The 13948-nt window shown below is 41.1% G+C and overlaps 1 protein-coding gene across 3 annotated transcripts in view; it reads left to right on the forward strand.

Moving 5' to 3' along the window:
• tnrc18 (trinucleotide repeat containing 18) overlaps positions 1-12939 on the forward strand; it is a 68650-nt gene extending 55711 nt beyond the window's left edge. For all 3 annotated transcript variants that reach the window (XM_077540325.1, XM_077540335.1, XM_077540342.1), the window contains exons 23-30: positions 294-369; positions 694-802; positions 1268-1384; positions 3091-3228; positions 5017-6713; positions 6791-7027; positions 7120-7194; positions 10500-12939. In XM_077540325.1, coding sequence (XP_077396451.1) covers positions 294-369; positions 694-802; positions 1268-1384; positions 3091-3228; positions 5017-6713; positions 6791-7027; positions 7120-7194; positions 10500-10706 — 2656 coding nt within the window. In that variant the 3' untranslated portion in view covers positions 10707-12939. The remainder of the gene's footprint in view (positions 1-293; positions 370-693; positions 803-1267; positions 1385-3090; positions 3229-5016; positions 6714-6790; positions 7028-7119; positions 7195-10499) is intronic.
• The last annotated feature ends 1009 nt before the right edge of the window (positions 12940-13948 follow it).

The raw sequence follows: 13948 nt of genomic DNA on the forward strand, positions 1-13948 counted from the left end.
TAATCCCTTTTAAAGCAGGATTAATATTCTCTGGGAATATAAATGTGAGCTGTGCAACAATAGAGACAAATTACTGCGCATCCATAATCATGTCGTCAGGGTTTGTTTTTGTTTTTTGAGTGGCCAACAAGGTGTGTATGTAGAAAAAAAAAATTAGTCGTAGCAGCCTTAGCCAGCTACGCTTGATTAAACTCAGTTGGAAATGATGCAATGCTGCGTCGAGGACCGAAATCACAGATAGGAAAGTGGATGTGGCTGCACATGTTCGAGCCTGTTGTAATTCCTTGCCGCAGATACAGCGTGGTGGTGGAGGGCGAGAGAGGCAACCGTCCGCACATCTACTGCTTGGAGCAACTGCTGCAGGAGGCGGTGAGTAAACTGGATGTCACTCGCATGAGAACGGCGGGGTTAAATGCGCCGCGTCGCTCTCGCTTGGATTTCCAGTGACACATGAGAGGGCAGCCGCTCGCTCGGAGCTGAAAGTGAAACATGAAACATGCATGAAACAAAGTAGGTCATACGTCATGTGACGGCCACATGCGCTAAACCTCTCCTGCCCTCTGCCTGGATGGCTTCTTCAAGTTTGTCTGTGTAGTCTTGATGAAATGAATAAACGGCATGTTGGTAAGAAACACTTAGCGTGGCTTGTGTTGTGCTGACATTTCAAGTCCTTTTATTCTTGTCTGTGTTCAGATCATTGATGTGAAGCCTCCTTCGGTGCGCTATCTCCCCGAGGGCACCCGCATCGCTGCCTACTGGAGTCAGCAGTACCGCTGCCTTTATCCCGGCACGGTTGTCAACGGTACGCGAGCGCACACGCAAACGGTGCAAACGAATGCCATGAGTCATAGTCAATTTACGATTTAATTGTAGCTGGCAGCACAGACCAATGTATCATATCAATTGGGTGTTTTTCAATGCAGCAGAGTATTGTTACACCTGATATGAGTCATGTGTAAGAATAAATATAGCCTACTGGTCATAGCATACTGTCAGAGAGGTATTTATTTGACAATAAGTTTATTATTGTGCCTGTGCTCTGCAGTTGTTGTTGTTGTTGTCATTATTATTATTATTATTATTACAGAGTTACTTAAATGAAACTTAGGAGCAGTTCAGGCCTGGTTTGCTTTTAAAAAATGGGCTAGGTTATTTTACAAATCAAAAATATTAGAAAGCAATAATAACAATATTAATCACCATTCAAAATTTTAAGACAAGAAAACTAAACTGCTTCTTCCCATTTTGCTTTTCCACTCCCAAACAGGAAGTTCAGACATCGACGAGAACGACGATCTCATCACTGTGGAGTTTGACGATGGCGACACGGGACGCATCCCCCTCTCTCATATACGACTTCTGCCTCCAGACTACAAGATCCACTGTGAGCACATATTGTACATAAGCACTGATTGTTCCTTTTTTTTCCTTCCCTATTTCAGCATAGAACAGAAAAAATGTTACGGCCCCGATTGACAAAGAGGGGAGAATTGTTTACACAGTCGTCCTTTGAGATTTCGCTTGACCTCTGTCGCAGTAAAACACCAAGCTGGTTTAGTATTCAGTTTGGGGCCCTTAGGTCACGCCTGTTTTTATTTTTATTTGCAAGAATCCTGTCTGCGTGGGTGTCACAAAAATATATTCTGTCCTCAGACACAAACTATGTTTTAGGTCACAGTGAATTGACTTTATAAAACTTTTTATAACACCACTACAGTGTGGATAGACAGATCAATATTTTTCTAACCTTTTCGGGGCTGAGTTTTGTTTGTGTTTTTTGGTCTGTATATATGTGACTCTGTTCCGCTCAGAGCACACAAACACACGCATTTCCTCCATTTACCCTTGTTTTCAAAATAACTTCCTTCAAGCATTTGATTGGCTGAGGTGACGTTAAGGTTAGGGGTTGCAGCACCACCTGTTGCTTTGATTTTATCTTGACAGCTTGTACATTGTTTTTTTGTTTGTTTTAGTTTTTTTTTTGTCTACAAAAACAAACGTGTGTTTGTTAAATATTAAAGAGGAAGTCAACCTGAAAGAAACATTAATGACAATAATATGCTATACATGTATGCAGCCCCACTGGTCTCAATACGGTATTCTCAACTCAACTTAATATTGTGTTACAGGAATATGAGATAAGCAGCGAAATCCAGCAGTTTTTTTGTTTTTTGTTTTCAAAATAAACAAATATGCTAAACTAAACTATCAGAAGGTGGCCATCTTGCCACTTTCTGTCCAATGAAAATGGCATCACAGTTGCTCAGGTCTCAGGTAACAACCAATTACAGCGCAACATCAGGAAACAGGTGAGCTGTGATTGGTCGTTGCCTGTGCAGCTGTGATGTCATCTTCAGTCAGCAGCAAGTGGCAAAATGGCCGCCCCCAGAGATGGATGAAAACAGCTGGATTTTGCTTCCTAACTTATATTCCACAAATAAGTGTAATATTAATCAGAATGTCATGTTTAGACTAGTGAGGTCACATATAACATATTATTGTCAAGAAATGTAAAAACGTTGACCTCCCCTTTATGTACAAAGACTCGGGCTTCATCGTTGTGTATATTTTCTGATGTAAAGTTGTAAAAAGAGACCAATAGGGACAAGGCATTAAAGAGATGCTAGTCCATTTTACAAACTGTTGACGAGCCTTTCAGCAAGGCATTTTGACATCTCTCACTCACTAATGCCTTTTTTTTTTTTTTTTACAAAAGAGTATGTTACAAAAATAACTGTGAAAAGAGAGTTTGCCCTCTGGAGAGTTGTGCTTGACTATTTAAAAAAAAAAAAAAAAGGAAAAAAAAAAAGAGAGGAAAAACATAAAAAATCCAGCAATTTAAAAGACAACTTTGTAGAAGGGGAATAGAACCAGAAGCATTTCCAACAACAACTTGTGCCAGGAGCTTGAATAAATATCTTCCATTGTTGCAGCTTAGGGACTGCCAGCATGCTTTATGTTGTTACTTTGTGAGGGAATAAACTCTGGGGGAGGAAATATTGTCACTAATATCATAGAGTGCTAATTGGTCCTTTTACAATGTATATAAGTAAGACTACGAATCCTAAAGTCTGTGTGTCCCTTGAGCAGGCGCTGAGCCTTCCCCCGCACTTCTGGTGGCTAGCTGCTCTCGCAGGAGGGTGCGTAAATGCAGCAAGGAGGCCAAGACTGATGAAACTGCTCCAAAAGTCAAAGGGAAACCTGGTCGCAAGCCCAAACCCAAACCAGGTGAGCTGTTCTCACACACGCAGAAATGATGGATGAATTGACTACAATAGCAAAATCACTGTGAGGAACATTCGACTGTATTTGGTTGAATTCAAACGGTTTTGACAGCAATGCAGATTGACAATCCTTTTAAGAAAGGCAAGTTGGTATTTTCCACGACAGGTCAAATTCGGAGAGAATCTTAAAATAAGCCTGTCTCTTGTGGTAATAACTACAGCCATCACGTCTGCCTTTATTTGCCTTATTCTGCCCTTTTCATCAGCAATTTCTTGGGACCAGCAAAGGATTGTTTCTCTCACATGAAACTAAATGTGTCTGCATGAAACCGTAAATAAAGAGATGGAGTTCACATTATTTGGCTCAGTACTTGTGATGGATATACAATGTTTTCCCCTTTTAGTGCTTTCATTATCCATTGATGACAAATGCAAGCACCATTTGTGTTGGGGTAAGAAAAATCAAAACAATCATATTTGACTCCAAACTCTAAAATAGAACTTGCCGATATTATGTCATCTTTAGGTGTCATATTCATCAAGAAACAAAGTGAGCAAGGCTATAAAAAGTGTAATTGTGAGATCAATGCTCTCATGATCACTCTAGTCTCTTTTTTTTTTTTTTTCTCTCTCTCTCTCTCTCTCTCTCTCTCTCTCTCTCTCTCAAACAGTATTTTGTTCTGGAAGGATTGGGCTGTTTTATGCTCAAGTCTGACATATGGTAAATTGCAAGACTAAGCAGGCCTGAAACATTTTAAAGTCAGCCTGGTTTCTTTGCTGGTTTGTTAAACTGCAAAAGTCACAAAGCCAAACAATGAAAATAGGCCAAATCTCGTGGAAGAGGTGTTCATCAGTTCATTAAAGAGGAAGTCAACCCCAAAATGTTCTTTTACAATAATGTTCTATGTGCTTCCCACTAGTCTAAACGCAGTATTCTGATTCATATTGTGTTTGTGGAACATCAAGTAAGAAGCAAAATCCGCCTGTTTTTATCCATCTCAGGTGGTAGCCATTTTGCCACTGATGTCTTTTTCAGTTGACAGCAAGTGACAAAATGACTGCCCCCTGAGATGGATGAAATGGCTGGATTTTACTTCTGTGAAGAGCAATTTTGGGTTCACTTCACTTTGAAATCTGGTGATCATAGAGACATTAGAATTAGTTATTAACTCATTCACTCCCAGACATTTTCACTGAAGCAACCCCCTTTGCTCCCGCCTGTTTTACCGGATTTTGAGTGATTTTGCAAGGCCCACAGAATATTGTGTCCTCTTGCTATAAAAACATGAAACCTACCAAAAGAAAAATGACACACTCTTCTTTCATCAGGAAAAAAAGTATATTTGTATCTGTTTACGTTGTGCAACAATTAGCATTACAATATAGCTAAGTTGAATTATTATTCACAAATCGGTTGAAAACTGTGGTGAAAACAGCTTGTTGCAACATGGTCCTGGTTGAGCCCTAATACTCTGCTGCCACCTGCTGGCCGTTTTTGTAATAATTACCGTAGCTTCAACCGTTCAGTTCAGAGGTTGCATCAGAGGCTTCTGTGTACTCTAGCATAAAAACAAAACAAAACGTATAAACACGTCTTTGGGACACTGGTAATATTAAAAATAGAACGTATTTATACGTTCTCGGTAGCATATGAATTAATAGAACTTTTTTTTTCTTTTTCTTTTTTTTAATTGAGATGTGTGTGTGAGGATGCGCTGTTGCTCACACCATGAGCTTCATTCTTAACGACCCAGCATCCATGTTTCATGTTGTGTTATTGTTTCCACCCCAGAAAGCTCCTTGAACTCTGATTGCAAGGAGAAGACAAAGTCGCCAACGTCCACCCAGCCTCCAGACAAAACCCAGGATTTGAACAAAGTAGCCCAGGAGAGGAACTCGTCCGGCCAGAAAGCAATTCAGGAAAAGCCTCGGCCTGCCTCGCGGCCCGCAGTGGGGGCACAAGCCAAACCGGGTCACAAGAGCTCCATCACATCCCCTTCAAGTAGCCCAACCTCTGTGGGACCCAGAAAGACTAGCTCAGCTCCTGCTGCTAAATCTAAAGCTAAGTTAAGCTCATCCTACCCTTCCACCTATGGGAAGGTCCTGACTGTGGATCTGTACAGTGAGCCCAATCTGTCCTCATACAACGGCCAGCGTCGAGAAAGAGAGGGCAGTGTCGGTACATCCAACAGGCCTGTGTCCAGGCCCAGCTTGACCACATTATCTACCGCAGCCAAGCCCAGTGTTCCAACTCCCAGGTCTGCCTCTACCCCTGCACCAAAAAACAAACCCGCCTCGGACCATCACGGCAGCTCCAGACCCATCGGATCCGTTCTCCTTCCCAGCCCGGGTGCAAGGCTGTCAGCAGGTAAATCCGGTTCCTCTCTGGCTCCCAGAACTTCATCAGTGACCCTCCCCGGCCCCAAACTGAAGATGCCGTCCGAGCAGTTGGCCTCCAGGCCCAACTCCATCTCCAGGCTCAACAAGCCCGCCTCCAGACAGGGGGACGTGGTGAAGCGGAAGCCCATGTCCGTCGAGCCCCTCGTGAAGCTTGATCACGAGGGCGTGACCTCGCCCAAAACCAAAAAGACCAAAGCTCTGATGTTGCTGGAGGGCCAAAGTGTCCGACGGGATCACGCCCCCGTGGCCGCAGCCGACCCGAAACCGCTCAAATCCAAACCAAGAGTCCCCGAGTGCGAGTCTGGCCTGCGGGAGAAAGATTCCACCTACAGTACGCACGTTCTGGCCAAAGAGAGAGGGGAGACTCGCAACAGAGGGCAGGAAGTGGACGCCAGGGAGGAAAAAGTCCCAAAAGAGGAGCACAAGGAGGAGGACGGAAGGACGACGAAGGAAGAGTCCCAAAGCAGCAGCAGTAGCAGCAGCAGCAGCAGCAGCTCCGAGTCAGAAGCAGAAAGCGGCAAAGGGAGCGTGAAGCAGAAGAAGAAATGCACCTCCAGCTGCTCGTCCTCCTCGTCATCCTGCTCCGGCTCTTCCTCGTCTTCATCATCGTCCTCGTCTTCGTCCTCGTCCTCCACGGATGACTCCTCATGCAGCTCCGACGAAGACAGGACCCCCACTCCTCCTCCGGGCCCGGTCTCTCCCTTGCCTGCAGCGCAGGACAAAGTCAAAGAGGAGCAGCGAGAGGAAGAGGATGTGAAGGAGGAGGCTGATGACGTCAAAGCGGAGGAAGAGGAGGCCTCTCCTGTCTCCCGTTCACCCTCACCTTCACTCTCAACCTCGCCAACTCCCAGCGCTCCGGTCAAACCGGCCACCGGGAAGGGTTCCGGTCAAAGGGGCCGCCCTCCTAAACCCAAGGCCAGCGGAGGAGAAGGGAAGGTGGGGAGGCCGAAGCGGCGAGAGAGCGTCCACCTCCCCACCACCAAGGAGTTGGCCAAACGCCAACGGCTTCCCAGTGTAGAAAACAGGCCTAAAATTTCCGCCTTCCTCCCAGCCAGACAACTCTGGAAGTGGTTTGGGAAACCCACTCAGGTGAGCTCCCACGCAGATCTCCGAGAATCATCCTCCGTGTCGCTCGTTCCTCCCTGTGATGTTGTCCGCTTTCACAGAGGCGAGGAATGAAAGGCAAGGCCAAGAAGCTGTTCTACAAGGCCATCGTGCGTGGCCGGGAGATGATCCGCATCGGCGACTGCGCCGTCTTCCTGTCGGCTGGGAGGCCCAACCTGCCCTTCATCGGTCGCATCCAGAGCATGTGGGAGTCGTGGGGCAGCAACATGGTGGTCAGGGTCAACTGGTTCTATCATCCAGAAGAGACCAACCCTGGCAAGAAACTCACGGACAAGAAGGTAGGAAGAGGCCCAAAAAAATGCAAGAGAGGACTTCACTGTTTTGGTATTTAAATTTGTATCCTAATTGTGACATTTTGTCCCTTTTGGAGAACTGGGAACAAATATGTGGGCAGTCTTTACCAGCAGCTCTACATTCTTCAATTCAACAAAAAGACTTCATGGAGGTGAGAAATCTCCTTATTAACTAAATATTTTTGACTGATTTTGCAAGGCCCACAGAATATTGTGTTCTATTGCTATAAAAACATGGAACCTACCGAACGAAAGATTAGAGTCTCTTCTTTCATCAGAAAAAAAAAAAGTATATTTCTATCTGTTTCTGTTTTGCAGCAATTAGCATTAGATAAGTTTGTGGGGAAAACGGCTTGTTTTGCAACATGGCCCTGGTTGAGCTCTTATACCCTGCTGCCAGCTGTTGGCCGTTTTTGTAATTACTACCATTGCTTCAACCGTTCTCTGCAGTTCAGAGGCCGCATCAAAGCCTTCTGTATGCTCTAGTATAAAAAAAAAATAAAATAAAACATAAATACGTCTTAGGGACACTTGATACATTTAAAATAGAAGGAATTTATACGTTTTGGGGAGCAAATGAGTTATGATTTTCATTATTATAGTGTCCCTTTTAAAATTCCTGATACTAGCTCGTTTGTTAGCCAGCAGCAACCCTATTAATGAGCCAACAGCTAGCAGCTAACGCTAGCAGTGTTTTTAGTAGGGATGGGCGAGTACCGATACCAGGTATCGGTATCGGGCCGATACCAGCCTTTTTTCAAGTACTCGTGACGCAGACGAGGACAAGCGACCGATGGCAGAGGGGGAAGACGTTAAGTGAGTCCTCCTTGCCTGTAATTGACGCTAGTTTGCAGCAGTTTTTCACCAAAACTTCACCGGTTTGGAAATACTTCAAACTTGTGAATCTTAAACTAAAAGAGCATTTTTGTGTTTTATTTTGAGCGTTAAGACTATTGAAGAGTGACTGTGCTGTTTTTTTGTCAAAATTCAAGGAAATATATTTGTTTAAAAATATCTTTTAGTGATTTTTTTTTTTATTATTTGTCAAAATGTACTACTGGTATCGGCAGTTGCTATCGGTATCGGTGAGTACTGAGGGTCTGAGTATCGGTCTGAAAAAAAGTGGTATTGAACATCCCTAGTTTTTAGCATGGCGCGCGTCACACTTGTTTTAATATGTTTGAACAACTGACATACAAAATACCATCATCACTCTGAAACGAAATAACAAGTGAAACATTACTAAAGTTTTTACACCTCTTGTTAAAATGTGAGATCATTTGAGTGAGACTTGGCTAATGTTACTAGATTTTGAAAGGATGGCAATTTTTTATTTTTTATTTATTTTTTTGAGCACCCTGTATTGTGTTGTCAAGATTAGGAAATCATTTTGTAGAGTTCAAAAGTGCAAAATACTACAATTTAAAATCATGTACTATGGTAATGCTTCGAAAATGAATATGAACATTTTTAACCATTTCTAAATATGAAAATAGCTTAAGGGAATTATCCAAATACTTTTTTCTTTACAAACAACAATTTGAGAATAATGGCGTTCTTTAGCAAGAAAAAAAAAGCAGCTGTTTCATTTTTCAGCCCTACTAAGAGACAAATTACAATTTATGCCTTCCTCTATTGCATCCCATTAGGACACGTCAGGCTTTTATCGTCATTATGTCAGCTGCATCCATCGCAGAGATGTATTTGCTACCAATTCCCTCACACACTTAAAAAGAACTACATTGCGCTGTGCTGAATAATGTTTCTAATATGAACTACTTACTTGTGAAGTCCTGAATATAAAGAGACCGACATGCAGTTGGACACCACTGCAAAGTACAACCACTATAATGAGCATGATGTCAAATTAATATCAAACGGACTGCAGCAACATCATGTAAGTCTGTGTATGAAAATTTTCAAATTTTCGTCAGGTGGGATATTTTGGCGTCATCTACATTTTTAGTTTGTTGTCCTGGTGCTTTTACAAAAGTTTGTTTACAAGGGGGGGTCAAAGTATGGTACAAGGGCCACATGTGGCTCACGCTGTACTTTAATCTGGCCCAACGGGCATTTAAATGTCACTGTCATGTAATCTTGTCAAATTATTGGTTAATTCATTTAGATAAAATAACGTTTTTAATGTAAAAAGTACTTATAAAAATGGTTACTTACATACAAATATCATTACATTATTAATAAATTGTTGCTTTATTAATAAAATAAATTTTACATTGTATTCGATGTTTGTATAATAGTAATTTACATTTATTTTTTAAAGGTAATTATGGGTTTGAAATTGTTTTTTACTGTTGTGTAAAAAAATTTACATACTCACTTTAACTTCACAATAGGTCTGTTTTAAAAAATTAAATATTGTCATCCCTGGTTTAGAGCCCAATACAATCTTGCATTCATTATGGACACTGAAATTAAAATTGAAATTTTATATTGAATAATTTCTTAATTACAATTAAATTAATGTAAATAATAATGTCATAAGAAAGAATGAGTCCATTTTCTATTGTTAAAATACACCGTTTTCTTGTATTTTACACACGTACTGAAATTTTTGAACTATTGTAATTAGTAAATGTTAAATGAATTCTGATGAAATAAATTATGAATAATAAAATAACAGGAAAATATTTACATTTACAAGCACACTTTTTGAAGAATTCTTTCATGTCTCTTCATACCAGTGATAATTTCGTCGACGAAAAATTTTCGTCCCGAAAATATTTTTCCAGACAAAAATGTAAACAAAAACTAAAATAGAAGCCAATCATTGAGACGATAACGATAACTAAAATTGACTGACAATTTCGTCAATGACTAAAACGAAAGTGAAAACAACACAGTGATGAAAATTCACATGATCCAATCAGAAGGAACGAAACCCCGGTTGGAGAAACTGTTCAGTGTGACTGCACTTCATTAAATGTTCAAACATGATTACATTCATTGTTCAGCTGTAAGATTAATCTCAAGCAATTATGCACTTTTTATCTTGCGTGTTGAATTACAGTTACAAATAGGTGTGTTATCATTTTCTGTATAAACATTGAAATGTATATTGAAGGAAAATATCGACTAAACTGTCAATTCAGTCGACTAAAACTGCTTTTTATTTTCGTCGACTAAAATTGGATTCAAACTAAAATACAATTAGATGACTAAATTATGACTAAAACTAATTTTAGTCAAAAGGATATAACTATAAAACTGAATAAAAATGTCCTTTCAAAATTAACACTGGTTCTCTCGCTCATTGTAATAAAAAGAAAAAAATGATACTATTGTGTAACATCATGACAAAACGACCTTTTTATTTTTTTAATCTCACCTACAATTGACCTAACCTGTCCTTTTAAAAAAACAACAACAATTGAACGGAGGTCTATGTGAGCCGTGATGTGGACTCTTAATTAACACGTGCGTTTGTGCCTGCGTGCAGCGCGCCTTGTACCAGTCGTCCCACAGCGACGAGAACGACGTGCAGACGGTCAGTCACAAATGTCTGGTGGTCAGCGTGGAGGAGTACGAGCAGATGAGCCACACGCGCCGCTACGCCGAGAGCGAGGACCTCTACTACCTGGCCGGCACCTACGAGCCCACCACCGGCATGATCTTTAACACGGACGGCGTCCCGCTCATCTGCTAGGCAAAAAAAAAAAAAAACACCGCAGAAACTTCCGTGCTTTGCCGTTCTCGCCAAGCGAAATGTGACCCGACCAGCAGGCAAAGTTCATTCGTGACGAGACTTATGGACAAGTCCACTGCAGATAGTATTAAAAAGATCACACGCAAACAAACTCTGGTGTAAATACTCACATGTAATAGAAAGCTATATAGAGGCAAATATGAGTGTTTTATTTTCACGTAATAGCTACGTATGTCAGAGTACTTTTTTCGCTAAGAGGTAAACCGTGGAGAAGCTTTAATGAAACGCGATTGACGACCCAGGTTGTGATTCCGATGTTGCCGTGGTGATGTTCCAGTCATGTCTGAGTCTTTTCGATGTACCTAGAGAACAGCAGGACGCAAAGAGAGGAAGCGACGCACAGAAAGATGACGAGGTAGAGACTCCCTCCAATTTGCTGAGAGCACTTCCAGTAATAAAATAGAACACGTGGGCTTCTTAGCCCCTTAGCCCCCCTTGACAATCGAAGCTCGGGCAGGTTCAACTGTCTCAAACTCCCGCAAATACTCAGGCTAAAGAGAGAGAAAGTAGACTTGTAATGTACTCTTTAAACGCACTTCTCTGTTTCATCCGCCTGAAAAGCCAAATCCACCCTGAAGATGATTTTAGACAGGTGAGCAATAGATTTTATCCACATTCTGCAAAATGTGGGATACCAAACTTGGGGAACGGATTGCACAAATCACAGAAGCTCAGGGTGGATTTTTCTTACTGTTTTTTTGTTTTGTTTTGTTTTTCTCCCTCCCCACAGGTTGTAAACACGTTTGTCAGTGTTTGATCATATTTTTTCATACATTCATCCTGTGGCGCCTTTCAATCACGTTTCGGCCTCTACGTAGTGTTTAACACGAGTGCACTTTGAATAACTTTTTGAAAGGGGGTCTAACGAGTTTTTAGCATACCAGCCTTACCCTTTTTTTAGTCACATATGCATCATCACGCTTTCTTCCATCCCACTTTTCAATGTGCCTATTTTGACCGTTTTTAGGATTCAACTGTTGAATGTTATGCTGAAAAAAACAAAAAACAAAACAAAACAGTGGCCCAACTCTTCCATTCAGGCCTTATAATGATCATCTTTTGCCAAATCCTTACGCATCCCATCTTGGCCCTTTTGTAGCCACTAAAACAGGAAACCGTTATCTGCATTTGTGCTGATTAGCTGTCCCGTTAATGTGGATTTAACGGAGGTCACACCAGCCTGCGCCACTGAAGACACTAAAGATTGTCTTGTTGATAGTCAGTTGTTTTCAACTTAAGTTCATCTTTGTTAAGGTTACAGTTTCCAATTAAGTACTAATTGTAGAGGTTTGCATTTCTGAAAACGTTTGATCATATGCTGCTAGTTATGTTCATATTTGAGGTTTGACAAGGTACCGCAATGAAAGCAAGATGACCCACACGAGAGTGCAGGTCGCACTAAACAATCACACACATCGACAAAGAAGTGCCCGTTATGAATGTTTGTTAAAAGCACTTTTCTCTGTTTTTGTGTGTGACAATGAAGAGAGAATGCTCTCATACGCTCGCACGTTTTTTTTTTTAAACCCATCTGGGTGTGTTTATGGCCTTCCATTTTCTCTTGGCCCCGCATCCATCCAAAGCTCAGCCTTACAGGGTCCAACATGCACACCCTCATTCCCCAACGTTGTCCTCATTGTGTATGTGTTTTTCATTGGCTTGCTTTTGCTGTAATTTTGTTTTTTGTTTTGGTGTGTGTATATATTATATACATACGTCTTATTTTGACCCCTCTGTGAACAATCGTCCACGCCTGCTGACAGGCACTGGGAGCTACTAGCTGCTAGAGAGAGCATAAGAGAGAATGCGACGACTGGAGGCTGGTTCTTCGTCTGCTGTTCCTTCAATATCGTAAATCGTCCTGTTACAGAAGAGCAAGATTATTTTGAAAATGAATAGAAAAAAACTGATCTACGTTTTGTAAATGATCCTTCACTGTCGAAGGAGAAAGAAAAGCTTATCAGAATATACTTTGTACACGTCGAATCTTGTAAAAATGCTAAAGAATACATTTTAATGAAAAATCAGAAACCAGATATATATACTGTATGTATGTGTAAGATCTTTTTTTTTCTTTTTTTTACAGACAACGACCACGTTTACCAGTGTTTCTTTTTAATGGTTTTAGTAACTCAGTACAGTATTTTATAGTTAATAAACAGATGGAACTGTACTTTTGCTGTTCTGCGTGAGTTTTTGGGTTTAAAGAAGGACTTCTGCAATTTAAAAAAAAATAGAATTTGCTAAAAGCAGTCATCATGACTAATACTACATACTAATGCATGAATTGTGATAAAAAAAAAATTTAAATGAATGCATTTTTTTTTTTTTTTTTTTCCATTTATGGCCTCATTTTGTCCCTGTATACAACCAACCAATCAGACAGAAGGCATGACTCAACATTTAAACCCCGCCCTCATAAATGTGAGGAGAATGTGTGGCCCACTTCACCACCTAGCTGCTAGCTACATTTGGTTCTTCAATAAGATTTGACTTATAGACCAACATTATGTATTCCCCATCCTTTCCCAAATTTCTAGCTGGACATTCTGGCATCATCTTGTTCTGCCTGTCGCTATACATTTCTGGCATAGATAGACGAAGAAATATACATTATTTTAAAATAATATTTTGACCAATGAAGTGAAATTGCATAGTTTCCAGCATCACAATACTCTCATGGAAAGCTGTTTGCGAATCATTGTTCTACGTTAATGATGACTGGAAAAAAAAATGCTGACAAAATGCAAGCATATTTGTGCAGGTCTACATGAACAAAACTGCAAAATGTTTTTAGCGCATACAAAGACATTTTCCGATTAAAGTGGACTAATATCCTCGCAAGATGTTTGAATTCAAGCTAAAGTGAATATTTGGCAGCTTCAAATGTTTGCTTTGGCGGCGGTGCTCCCTTGCAGAGAGCGGCTGTCAGGTTTGCGCTTCTCATTCCGTTTCCTTCCTCGTGTGCCCGATGTGCGTTTGAGTGGACTGGCCCTTTAATCATCAGTGGACTCCATTTTGGCAGCCTTGTAATGAAGCTGCTGGTTGTGATAAAATGGAGGGAACTTCAGCTTCCTGCGCTGAGCTCCACGGCTGACCGCAGCAGACGCATTTCCCACCGCTTTCATGATGTGTGTGTGCGCACCTTTTTTTTTTTTTTTTTTTAGATTCCTCTGTGTATG

Source organism: Festucalex cinctus, chromosome 1 (assembly GCF_051991245.1).
Source record: "Festucalex cinctus isolate MCC-2025b chromosome 1, RoL_Fcin_1.0, whole genome shotgun sequence".
Taxonomy (NCBI): domain Eukaryota; kingdom Metazoa; phylum Chordata; class Actinopteri; order Syngnathiformes; family Syngnathidae; genus Festucalex; species Festucalex cinctus.